Genomic DNA, 12,915 nt, shown 5'->3' with positions numbered 1-12,915 from the left:
GAAACTAAATTATCACAGAATCGTGGAATTGTCGGAGTTGGAAGGGACCTCTAGAGACCATCTAGTCCAACTCCCCTGCTAAAGCAGGGTTGCCCAGAGCACATCACTCAGGGCTGCATCCAGGCGGGTCTTGAAGATCTCCAGAGAAATATATGGATATCTTTTGATCCTGCATTGGATTCGTAAGATTATAAACTAGGAAGAAGTAGTCAGCACACTTGACTATTTGTAGCGGTGATTTGATACGTGCTTTTCAGCATTGAGACTACACTGATGTCTCTGAGTTGGTCTTCTCCTGGTGGGAGAAGTGGAACTACATCCGTTTGTATTAGTTAAAGATCTGTCACTTTGCTTTGTGTTTTCTGACTCCATAAGCATACGTATCTTAACAATTATAATTATGGAGGAGATCTGTGCTGGCCTGCATTAAAAACGAGTCACATGGAAATTGTCTTTTGAGTGCTGTGGTGGACTTCTCTTGCATGTTGCTTTGGAATGCAAATGCTCATTTTCCATAGCTGAATTTGATTAACTTACCATCACCTTGCCTTGACTTTTCTTAAACCACTTGCTTTCTGCGTGACTCATTAAGATGAACCACAAGTTGCTAAAGCGCAATGAAGGTTAATGCCCATGTTTTTTATGTGAGAGTGGAAGTTTTCTCCAAATTTCTTGCTGCGTGATGCCGTTTTGCTTTCCTTGTCGTGGCCAGTGGTCATGGACCAAGGTCTTCTCTCCAGCATTTATTGTGAGCTCTGGAGTTAGCTGAGATGTTGGGCTGCGGGTTACCTTCCCTTTGCCTCTCGCGGTGAGAGGTAATAGTGCTCCCAGTTGCTTCCCTGTCTTCCGAGTCAAAAGAAAGTGTGTTTGCCCATGCGTTAAGTGAACTCTGTGGGTTTTGTAGGTCTTCCTTCTCTCTCTCTAGGTATATAGTGGCCTACGGATGGTTTTGGTTTTCATGAAAACTGTAGAAGAAACATGATGGGGAGGAAAATGAAACTGTTGAAAATGAGGGCTTTACTTATCTGAAGCAGTCCTCAGTCAAGTTTGTCTGGCAGGAGCTGCTGCTACTGCTCTTTTTTGGTGTTACTGCCAGTAACCTCATGCTCTGCCCGAGGCTTCCAGCATCCATCCCTCCTGCCAGGGATGCGGGGCCAGACTGTGGAACGCCGGGAGAAGCCCATCAGTCAACCACAGGGTCAGCCAGCTCTGCTTAAGCACTGTGGGTGGCTTTAGTACCAAAACCTCACCAGGCTGAGATGACTACTGGGGCTTATTCTGCTGAGGAGGTGAGAAACACCATCACTGTGAGCGAAAAGGTGCCCAAGGTCTGGGTTTCATTTGGCTGTCGAGGTGGATTAACAGCTCATTGCTGCCAAGGAGTCTCGCTTCTCCTCCCCCCCCCCCCCGCCCCAAGTCTGTGTTGTGCTGCCTCTGGGAATCCATTTGACTTGAACGTGGTAAAAAAACAGATGACTGAAAATCCTTTTTTGCTGGTTGGTTGAGGCAGGGTGAGGTGTCAGGGGAGAAACGGCGGGGACTTCGCATCTGCTTAGGCTCTACCGGGGGAAAAAACAGCCAAAAATGAATGTCTGACTATTCTTAATGACCAGCATGCTTTAATGGTGTTTATTCCTGGTCCCTGTAATATCTACCAAACGTGGACAGTATCACTTGTGTTTCTCAATCACGTTGTTTAGCCTTCCAAGGCGCTTCCTGCAACCCGGTCTTATTTATAGACCGTCCATTGTCTTATTTACTGCCTTGCGCTGTGCTTTATGGTGAGGTGTGATCCTGTTGGCGTCGGAACTGCCATTGTTGGGGATAAATTGCTGGAGTGTTAAAAGTTCTTCAGTTGCTTTCACAGTATGTGTTGAGAATGCCATGTAGAACGTCGCAGGGCTTGAGAACAGGGGGGGACTGAGCCTCATCAGAGGAGACCAGAGGACACATGAGGAAAAAAAGGGAAGGTAGAGTCACATACGTGACGGCTGGACGCACTCCTGCTTGTAAGTAGTATGAGATGAAGTTACAAAAGTTTGTGATAAAGGGATGGTTTTGTGATTTTTGTCCTTTTTCCTGTACCTCTTTGTGGCTTTTGGATGACTGGTGTGTATTCTGTCGGCTCATCTCTTGCTGTAGCTCTTTCAGAGGGTATCTATGCAAGCATGTGTCCGTGCTTTCACCGCTTCCTTCTCTTTTCCGCTAAGAAGAAGCGAGACTGCGCCTCTGGGGATTTCTACAGCTCCTCTCCTTTTGTCGCTGTACGCTGTGGTGCTTTGCTGGGTCTCGACGGAGCGAGACACGCCGCTGTGGGCACGGAGGAGTTGGCAAAGCAAAGCCGGGGAGCTGACAGCCTGGTTGCCCTGGTTGAGAACTGCAGGGCTTTGCTTCTTCAGTGGCAGTCCTGCTGCCACCAGGCTGGGAGAGGGGCTGGTGCAGGAGGTGGGTTTGCAAGCTCCGAAAGGCACTGCGTCTGCTTCAGAAATGTTTGTTGTCGCTGCGAGGTTGCAAACTTTGAGCCAAAAGGGACAGAACTGATATTCTGCCAAACCCTGAGGATTTGGTTTTTCCCCCTTTCCTTTCCTTTTTTTCCTTTCCTTTCCTTTACTTTCCTTCCCCCAAATTCACAGCCTGTGCTATTTGCCATGAGAGCCTATTGGTATTCATATTCGTGCAGAACTATGACGTTTTATATAGCTGATTACATCACTGTTAATGTATACTATATCCTTGTGTATTGCCGTGTCTGAGGTTTACCATAAAGAAGTATTTATATGTGGCTATCTCTGGATTGGTTAGGTGAGGATGTGTGTGTATGTGTGTGTGTGTGTGTGTATGTATATGTGGAAACTGCTGTGTGTTCTGCCTTCTTCCTGACATCCTGGTTGCTATAGTGCAGTGATCTATTTGTGAACACCCAGAAGATCATTGCTATAGTTAAAAGAAACAGTGTGTTTCCTGGCCATAACTTCCTGGGCAATCTCTTCTCCCGGAGCGCCAGCTTTAACCCATTTGGTCACGTTCCCAGGGACTCCAGGGGTGACACTGTAACGGGAGCTTGCACTAGTTGTCGCTTTTTTCCTCCCGGCATATTTAAATAATATTTTAAAAATAGTTTCTCTATTTTAAATCTAATGCATGTCTATTATTCACTGTACATTTCAGTGCTTCAGCCATCTTCCCAGCAGACTGTCGAGCTGTGCAGCGGATTGTGCCGTTGTGTCCTGTGTTTGCTTCTGTAATATGTGCCCTTCTTCTGCTCTTACACACACACACGGTGCTCATCCACCTGCCCAGCCAGGCAAAATGTAGGGAGACTAAGAACGGCAGCCCTGGAGTTCTGTCTGAACTGCTGTATTATGATTTTTATTTTTTATTTTTTTTTAATTTATTTTTTTTTTCCCTCCCTTCTCCCTGCAGGTGTGAATGAGAAGAGACTCTCTGCAGCATTTGGTGTCCGGTTGTACTGGCTCCGAAGACCAGCAGTGTCGCAATGCCCCCTCCTGCTGATATCGTGAAGGTGGCGATCGAATGGCCAGGTGCCTTCCCCAAGTTAATGGAAATAGATCAAGTAAGTGCCCGCGTTCGTGTGCTCGGCCGGCCCTGCGTGTAAATAAGTTCTTCTCTGCACGTGTGTGTCTCCGTATTTATGTTTACCGAGGTGCACACGTATGTTCCTGTGGTTGCCTGTGTGGTAAGAAGGTGTTCCTCATAATGGGTGTACCCCTTTTCCTCTTTTACTGCTTAACGTTCTTGATGTGTTTAGCTGTTTGTTGTTTTTCTTTTTTTTTCTTTTTAACCAGCTGCTTAAATAAGGCATTTATTGCTTGTGTGACCCACTTAACACTTTTGTGCCTTACTTTGTTCAACTGTAAAATTGCGGTCATGTTGTTACCTCTGGGTGGGAAGTCTTCAGGTTTTTAGTCAGTGCTTTGCATTTGGAGTAGGATCACACTGAATGACTGCAGCAAGTGCAGGTTTTGGAACGCGAGCAGGGAGGCTCTTTGCCGTTTCATACAGGAATCTCAGGGGTCGTCCTGTTTAGCTGGTTATTTCTCGTGCGATGGCCTCACGGACTGGTTGTAGTCAGTGTACAGGAGTTAAAAAATTCCAAATTATGAATTAAAGACCCTTTGTAGGAAATTCGCGGGGGAAGGAGGGGGGAACAAATCAAGTCAAGTTATACAAGTGCTGTGTTTTACGTTCTGGGCTTCTCTGAGGTTGTTTTTGTGGCACGTGTATTAATATTAAAAGCAACCTCTCTAATATTTAACAGCTTACCCGTAACGTTTGGAAATCATACAGTACCTTACCTGTTTAGAATAATTATTATTTCTGTAAATAGTATGCAGAGCGAGGGAAAGCATTTCATAACGTGCTTTAGACCCCGGCGTATCTGGGGACCAAGTACATTATAAAGCTCTGTTGGAGAGGAGAAAATTTGAATTCATGCTGAAAATGTTTTACTGAAATGAGATCCTAATTTCTTCACGCAGTACAATCAGTTTCACTTCTAGTTAACCCTTCTGTGGCAGATGCCTGGGAAATTCCTGTGTGAACTTTGGAGAAACACAGAACTAGAGGGTGGCTGGAATAACAACAGCACTATGATTTGTAGGTGCTGTGAAAGCCCCTTTAGAGGAAAGGGGAGTTCCCAAGCGGTTAGTGCTTTGGAGTTTGATTTCCAGACCTGCCAAGCTTCTCCCCTTCCCGTTTGCTGAAATTTTTTAGTAACCGTATATCTACAGGTACAAATCTCTCGCCTTCTGGAGTGAAGAATGTTTTACTTCCTTCTTCTTATATAACAAATGGTAGACACTGTGCACACTGTGTTCGGGGAAAGATGTATATTAGTCATGATGAACAACAGCTTTTTGCTACCAAGTACAGTGGGGACAAAACCCAAGAAATATTATGCAGTCTCTTTCCAAGCAGCAGTAAAAGAATATCAAAATGATTCTGTTTAATTTACAAAACAGCTTAAAGTAACTCTAAAAAAAACCCTCATACCTTATCCGAAATATTAATTTATTGTCCCGGAACCTTGTTTTTACTTTTATTATATAAGAATTAGAGGGGACAAGGAAGATCAATGACAATCTTAAGGGTCCCTTCTAACCTATGTAATTCTATGATTCTATGACTTATGTTGGATAGAACTCTTCCAGCCCAGCCTGCCAAGTTGTCTGCAAGCTTCCTCATGCCACTTTCTGGGGAGGAGGGGGAAAAAAGAGGGGAAAATAAGGTTGAAAGGGAGAAGGTTAACAGCAGCCTGCTCCTGATTCAGGGGGAAATGGAGGAATGAAGTTTGAGGGTTTCATCCCTCACCTTTCTGACATGGAAGATCCAGATGTGGTGACAAGAAATGCAGATGGGATCCCTTCCTAATAATACCCATCCACGCAAACCTGCACGTTTGACTGTCTCAGAGATGGGAACAGTCTGGGAGTGAGCCCCAAAGCCGTACAGGGCGATATGTGTTTTTAACCACACAGCTCTGCCTTTGCTTCACTTAATACTAACCTTTCCCCAGTCTCCTTCCTTTAAAACATCGCTTTAGTTGAAGGGCTGTAGTGGAGGAGATGATTCATGCCTCAGATGGCTAGCTGTCAGAGATGATAAAGGGGAGGAGGGAAAAGGAAGGCAGAAAAGAGAAATGACTTGCCCATTGACCAGACATTGCAGTCGGTGCCTGTCTCCCAGGTGGGTTCTGCTCATTCAAGCACCAGTTGAGATATATTCAGAAAATCCCCAAAACTTTGCCTTACCCGTTTCCTCCCTCTCTGATTCCATACCAGCAAGAACAGTATTTAAAAGAACAGCACTGTATTATTGCCTTAAAAAGAACAAAAAAACCCCACCCTCACTGTAGCACGGCGCAAGTTCTTTATCTTTCAGGGTACTGAGACTATTCCAAATATTGAAGTACCAATATCCATGTAAAAGATCAGAGGAAAATCTCAAATGTTTGGGTTTTTTTTAGGTTGCTTGCTGTATGTGCTTGGTAGCATTTATTTATATTCAGTTGCACAGTATCCCAGTTCACCTGCTGTGTGATGGAGAGGAGACAGTATTTTTCAAAACAAGGAAACATCATTGTGAAGCCACGGTGATTGGCAGTGATGTACTGGAATGTGCTGGGATTGAAAAGAGCTCATTTTTTCCACCAAATATTATTAAACTTTACATTAAAAACCTCCCTTTCAGATGTCATCTGACAACCTGGACTTCATGAAGCACAGAGCTTTTTCTAGTTTCTGCTTCCCACTACGTTTCTGTAGGTTTGTCAGGGTTCATCAATGGCAAGTTTAACTTTAATCATACCAAATTAGTCTCACTGAGTTAGAGAGACTCTTTGCCTGCACAATTAATATATAATCAGGTGTTTTTCAAAACCGTCCTCTGTGCCTAACCTTTCTTCTCGTTCATTGAAATGTACTATTTGATGTTAGGGTTTTACTGCTTTTTTCCTGGAAAGTTGCTTTAAACAAGGAGGGCAAAACTGCCTTTTGCCTTTACTGCCCTCTCTCTTACCAGGTGGGGACTAATTAAGTTGGAATAAACCTGGCAACTGGCTGTTGCCTCTATGTGTTAAAGCTGATTTTAAAGCATGTGCAAGCTAATGTAATTTTCTGCTTTCTCCTTGAGAGATGGACTTGAATGAATTTAGTCTTTTTCAGGACACTTTGGTTTTTTCATTTGGCCTTCCCCCCATTTCCATCACTTGCCTCAATTATAAATTTGAAAAAAAAAAAAAAAAAACTTTTAGACTCTTCCTTCTTGCGTAAATCCCTGCTGGCAATATTAGTACTGTGGTCAAAATTAATTTTTAATGAAAAGATTTGATTATGACTTTAAGAGCTGGGTATAGGGATGATCTTCCACTTTTCAGTCTTCCTGTCACAGAATCACAGAATGATACGGTGTTGGAAGGGACCTCTGGAGATCATCTACTCCAAACCCCTGCCAGAGCAGGTCCCACAGGAACGTGTCCAGGCGGGTTTGGAATGTCTCCAGAGAAGGAGACTCCACCACCTCTCTGGGCAGCCTCTTTCAGGGCTCTGCAACCATCAAAGTGAAGAAGTTCGTGTTTAGATGGAACCTCTTATGTTCAAGTTTGTGTCCATTTCCTCTTGTCCTGTCGTTTAAGGGGAGGAATAGAAATGGGTTGGTGTCTGAATTTGCTTTGGGATCTTTTTGTGGACTTTTTAGAGGTGCAGTTTGGGAAAGAAATGAGTGGTAGACGCTGACTGCCTGTTATCTTCTTCTCCCAATGTTTTGACTGATTATTCTGGCAGATGTTAAGAGTAAGGGCTCTGTAGAGGTGAACCAGGACGCTGGCTACTCTATCCTGTCTTCTCTTTATTTGTCCCAGAAATAGCCATTTCGTAAGATGGTGTTGTTTCTTGTGTTCAGATGGAAATTTGCATACTTTAATTTATGCCTATTATGTATAACTCATTCTCAACTTTTGGGTCTTTTTTTTACCGCACAAATTATTTTAGGAAAGCCAGTGCAGGGTTTAGGTTACCTGGATACTTGTTTCTGTGGATTTACAGCTTCACTGTTGCTGCTGCAGGGGAAGCAGCTTCCAGGGGAGGCACAAGATGGATATTTGGGAACAATAACTACTTCCGCTTATCCCATTCAAATCCACTCTGGTATATTAACACAAGCTGTACTAAAACCAGATTTCTCTAAACTCGGGGATGGACTTTCTCACCCTTGGAGGTAAAAACACTGTTCCTGTAGAAGGGAAGGGTTTGGAATTAAGCTTGGCTGTACAGTCTCTTCCTAGAGGTTTACTTTTATCTATGAGATCAGGAAAGGGACTTGGGGGTGCTGATGGACGAGAAGCTGGACATGAGCAGGCAATGTGCACTCGCAGCCCAGAAGGCCAATCACATCCTGGGCTGCATCAAGAGAAGTGTTGCCAGCAGATCCAGAGAGGTGATTCTGCCACTTTGCTCTGCTCTGGTGAGACCTCCCCTGGAGTACTGTGTGCAGGTCTGGAGCCCTCAATATAGGAAGGACATGGACCTGATGGAGCGGGTCCAGAGGAGGGCCACGAAAATGATCAGGGGGTTGGAGCACCTCTGCTACGAGGACAGACTGAGGGAGCTGGGGTTGTTCAGCCTGGAGAAGAGGAGGCTCCGGGGAGACCTCATAGCGGCCTTCCAGTACCTGAGGGGGGCCTACAGGAAGGCTGGGGAGGGTCTGTTTACAAAGGCCTGCAGTGACAGGACGAGGGGCAATGGTTTTAAGTTGGAGAAAGGGAGATTTAGATTGGATATTAGGAAAAAATTCTTTACCATGAGGGTGGTGGAACACTGGAACGGGTTGCCCAGGGAGGTGGTTGAGGCCCCTTCCCTTGAGATATTCAAGGTGAAGCTCGATGAGGCCCTGGGCAACCTGGTCTAGTTGGGGGTGTCCCTGCTGACTGCGGGGAGGTCGGACTAGGTGACCTTTGGAGGTCCCTTCTGGCCTGGACCAATCTATGAATCATTAAATACAGATTAAATTAGCAGATGTGAATCTTTATGCTGGCAAAAAAAAAGGAGGAAAAAAAAAACCAAACAAACCCAAAAAGGAAAAGGCTCTGTTTTCATTTCAAAGCACAAATCTGTAAGCAAAATTTACAGGAGCACTCTTAAATGACAATTTCATGTTAATACCGTGCAGTACAGCACATAGGAGGAACCATTACATTACATGGGAGGCCACTTGACATTAATGCTTTCACTAAGGTTTAGATTTAGTCAGCAAATTTATCTTTTAAGAGTGTCTTCAAGTTTTCTCTTCTGCCTGTGTATGCTATAAATGTTTTTTTAATTGGGTTTTGTTTTTTTTTTTTTTTAATTCAGGGAAGTCATTGTGCTTCACTGCGCATTAAAAAGAAACCAGTAAGATTGTTCTTTTTAAGGGGAACTTTCAAATCGGTTTTGGGTTTCAGACCTAAATCTGGACCTTTGGGGATTGTTAATTGATTTAGTGAAGCGTTTCTCAAACTGGGGAGGAAAGTAGTTCAAAAGGGATTGCGAGATGCTTAATTAGAGACAAGAAAGTAGCGCATGGCTTCTGCTGTGTGCGTGTGGACTAAGAATAGCTGTAGTTTCTGCAAGCGCTGTCGCTAGTAATAGCAGTGTACCGATGCCATCCCAGCGTCGGGAGTCTAAACGCCTGCGGTATTAGTTAGCACCAGCACCGTTCAGGTGGTGAAGAAGAAAGAGATACTGATGTCTCGCTGTACCGTGGAGTGTCGCTCCTTGCTCTTAGTTCCAACTCCTTCAAAATCAAGGGGTTTAGTGGTGAGAGGACGAAGGAAGAGAGAGGCTCTTGTCTCCTTCCCACAAACCTGCAAAATCATATGAACTCTTACCCAAAAAGGGTAATTATATGGCAGTAGCTGGAGCCACCGATGCTCCTGGGTATGAATATTGTGAAGATATCCAATGTTATTGCACATTGTGAGTTTAAAGTAGTTATGGGAAATGTCAGTGCCTTTAACAGCTGACAAGATCTCAGTTGCTTGAAGATAAGAGGTCTAGGAAGCAGCTCAAGGGAGGTGTGGGGAATAAATCTTACACGGATTTATGAAAGTGTTCCCTGCCTGAAGTTATAGAGTCATAGAATCATAGAATTGTCCAGGTTGGAAGGGACCTTTCAGATCATCTAGTCCAACCATCAACCTAACTCTGATCAAAACCATCACTAAACCATGTCTCTAAGCACTATGTCAACCCAGCTTTGAAATACCTCCAGGGATGGGGCCTCAACCACTGCCCTGGGCAGCCCAGTCCAAGGTGCAATAACCCTTTCCATGGAAACATTTTTCCTAATATCCAATCTGAACCTCCCCTGGCACAACTTGAGGCCATTTCGTCTTGTCCCATGGCCTGTTCCTTGGGAGAAGAGACCGACCCCCCCTGGCTACCCCCTCCTTTCAGGGAGTTGGAGAGAGCGAGAAGGTCTCCCCTCAGCCTCCTTTTCTCCAGGCTGAACACCCCCAGCTCCCTCAGCCTCTCCTCACAAGACTTGTTCTCCAGACCCCTCACCAGCTCCGTTGCCCTTCTCTGGACCCGCTCCAGCCCCTCAATGGCTTTTTTGTGGGAAGGGGCCCAAAACTGGACACAGCCCTCGAGGTGGGGCCTCACCAGTGCCCAGTACAGGGATTGCGAGCAAGTTGTGAGCAGCAGCAGCTCCTTTCTGTCGGGTCAGAGGAGGGAGTTGGTCCTTGTGTCCGGCCACTGCGGCTGTATCTCAGCCGTGCTGAAGGGAGGACCTTGGCTGCTGCTGATGGGAAGCGTACCCGGAGGCAGGTGAGCCAAAAGATGTCCGCCTTTCCAAAAAGATTGAAAAACCCTCGGCTGGCTTAAACCACTTTGCTAAAGGTAGGGCTTTCAGGTGTTAAACAGACGGTAACAATAATTTAATGAGTTCTATTGCTCCTTGCTGTACCTGTCAGTTTTTTCAGCTTCGCAAAACTGAAGATGAAACTGTTCATAAAGCAGATAGTACCCAGCGTGTAAACAGAGGGAAAATATTTAACATTTTTATAATCCTTTCAGTTTTGTTACTGTCAGGAATTATTAATAGAGCTGGTAAGGAAATCATATCCACTAATTTAATGTGCCATTTTCTTTGTTGCACTAATGAAAGGTCTCAATATTTATTTTTTTTTTAAATAGCGCTTTGTTAGCATAATGAACCAATCATCGTTAATTACAATGGGTGTTGAAAAATATGATTTTTATTCTTAGAGGACTGTGGGGTTGCAGTAGTCATCGTTAGAGCTCCGGTTCTTTGCTGTGGTGGCATCCAGCCATCCTGGATAAAACAGTAATGTTATTGTCACACGTTACATTTTATTAGTCTGGCTTGTGCAAAGTCAAATTCCCACTGGTTGGTTGGAGTCTTTCAAGGCTGCAAATGGATGTCCCGTGATGTGTGGCTGGGTCCTCATCACTGAAAAATATATAAAAATTGTCTTACGCTGTTGAATACAGAGACGCCAGAAGAGCTTGCTAGATTGAAGAGGCAATAGCTGTGAAGAAGGGTTAGAAGTTGTAAAAGAAATTGGGGAAAAAAGAAATAGAAATATTTAGTGAGTTACAGTCTAATGGATGCTGTTTATGCTTTCTGCTTGGTCGTGTCAAGCTGAGCCACCTAATCCTCTCTTTGTGCTCTGTAAATGGCTGCAGGGACTAAGCCATGGTTGTACTGCTCCTCCCCTCTCCTATAAAATCCTGGATTTCTGTCAGGAATTGTGTTCCTGGTAAAACCATGTTGCCTTGGACTCTTAGGGCTACGAAGATGATGAGGGGCCTGGAGCATCTCTCTCATGAGGAGAGGCTGAGGGACTTGGGTCTTTTTAGTCTGGAGAAGAGAAGACTGAGGGGGGATCTGATCAACACCTGGAAATACTTAAAGGGTGGGTGTCGGGAAGACGGGGCCAGTCTTTTTTCAGTGGTGCCCAGGGACAGGACAAGAGGGAACGGGCACAAACTGGAACATAAGAAGTTCCACCTAAACATGAGGAGGAACTTCTTCCCTTTGAGAGTGGCAGAGCCCTGGAAGAGGCTGCCCAGAGAGGTGGTGGAGTCTCCTTCTCTGGAGACGTTCATACCCGTCTGGACACGTTCGTGTGCAACCTGCTCTGGGTGGACCTGCTTTGGCAGGGGGGTTGGACTAGATGATCTCCAGAGGTCCCTTCCAACCCCATAGCATTCTGTGATTCTGTGGTTCTGTGTCTTCTACTTTAGGAAACAGGAGTTAAATGCAGCAGACAATTAAATATATTTTTCCTAGAACCGTAAATAGAACCAGGAGACACTTGAGGTCCTGCAGCAATAGCGTCCCAGCATTCCTGAGCTCAAACTTAAAGGATGTTCAGGAAATAATACTTTACGAAAGAGATGAAACACTTTATTAATTTCCTCTTTTTTTGGGGTGTTTTTTTTTGGGGGTGGGGGTGGGGGTTGATGTGTTGTTTTTTTCTGGCTCTGATTTTGTTAGCCCCATAGTGCTAGCCAGAACCTCCCCATTGGAGCCTGAATTTTGCTGCCTGCAACTAATGGCGTTTTCAAGATGAAGGTTGCACGTGATAGTAAGTTTGTTGCACCCACAAAAATTTTCAGGAAGTCTCACCCCTTCAAAGTTAATTCTGCTATATTTAAAGGAAATGTGTAACGATGAGATTCCTGGAGTTACGCACCAAATGAATAAATTACAAGGTACTTTATTCACATTCTGGCCAGCTGGAGTACCCAGGAGCACTTTATGATTCAGTTATATTCTCCTTCTAGCACTCCAAGATTGTAGTACAGAAGAGAGTAATACTAAAAATCCCACGGTATAAATTTTGTGTGCCTTCACGTAGGGACTTTTCTACCCTGTTAGGCCAGCAGCCTGTCAGTCCCGAGCTGTGGGTTTGAGGTTTCTGCATTCAGTTTTCAAAGGTACGCTCACCTAATAAAGTGGTTGTGTGAAGAGCCACATCTTAAAGCCCTGCATTTTTATTTTAAGCTGCATTTTCGCTGTATTTTCAATCTGTGGTGTAAGTATGTTGCACGCAAACATGCTGTAATCCACAGCTGTAGGTCCCTAGGGGTTTTACAACTCTTCGGTACTCTTGACTGGGAGTTTTTTGGCGTTCCTGTTTGTGAAGGACTTGGGGAAACAGGGAATGGTATGGCTTGTTGAGACACTGGATGCAGGGTAAGAAGTTTAAGTATGTTTCTGTTGGTTTGGTTTTTTTTTTTTTTTAATAATGTTATGTTTCGCTGCTTCCTTGTTGTGCAGTCACTCTAACATCCTAAACGTGGTCTGTGGGGCAATTCTTAGATCCAGTGTAACGCAGAATTAGGAGCGAGGATGTCTTTGGGGGAGCGGAGGGAGTAACTGAGGAAGCGG

The 12,915-nt window shown here is 44.6% G+C and overlaps 1 protein-coding gene across 1 annotated transcript in view; it reads left to right on the top strand.

The window, feature by feature from the left end:
* ELMO1 (engulfment and cell motility 1) overlaps window positions 1-12,915 on the top strand; it is a 372,947-nt gene that overhangs the window by 52,984 nt on the left and 307,048 nt on the right. Inside the window, exon 3 of the mRNA XM_074150416.1 lies at window positions 3,424-3,574. Within this exon, the coding sequence (XP_074006517.1) occupies window positions 3,497-3,574 (78 nt within the window). The 5' untranslated portion in view covers window positions 3,424-3,496. The remainder of the gene's footprint in view (window positions 1-3,423; window positions 3,575-12,915) is intronic.

This window comes from Numenius arquata, chromosome 7 (assembly GCF_964106895.1).
Source record: "Numenius arquata chromosome 7, bNumArq3.hap1.1, whole genome shotgun sequence".
In the NCBI taxonomy this organism is placed as follows: Eukaryota; Metazoa; Chordata; class Aves; order Charadriiformes; family Scolopacidae; genus Numenius; species Numenius arquata.
This window is presented reverse-complemented; position numbering and strand designations above follow the sequence as displayed.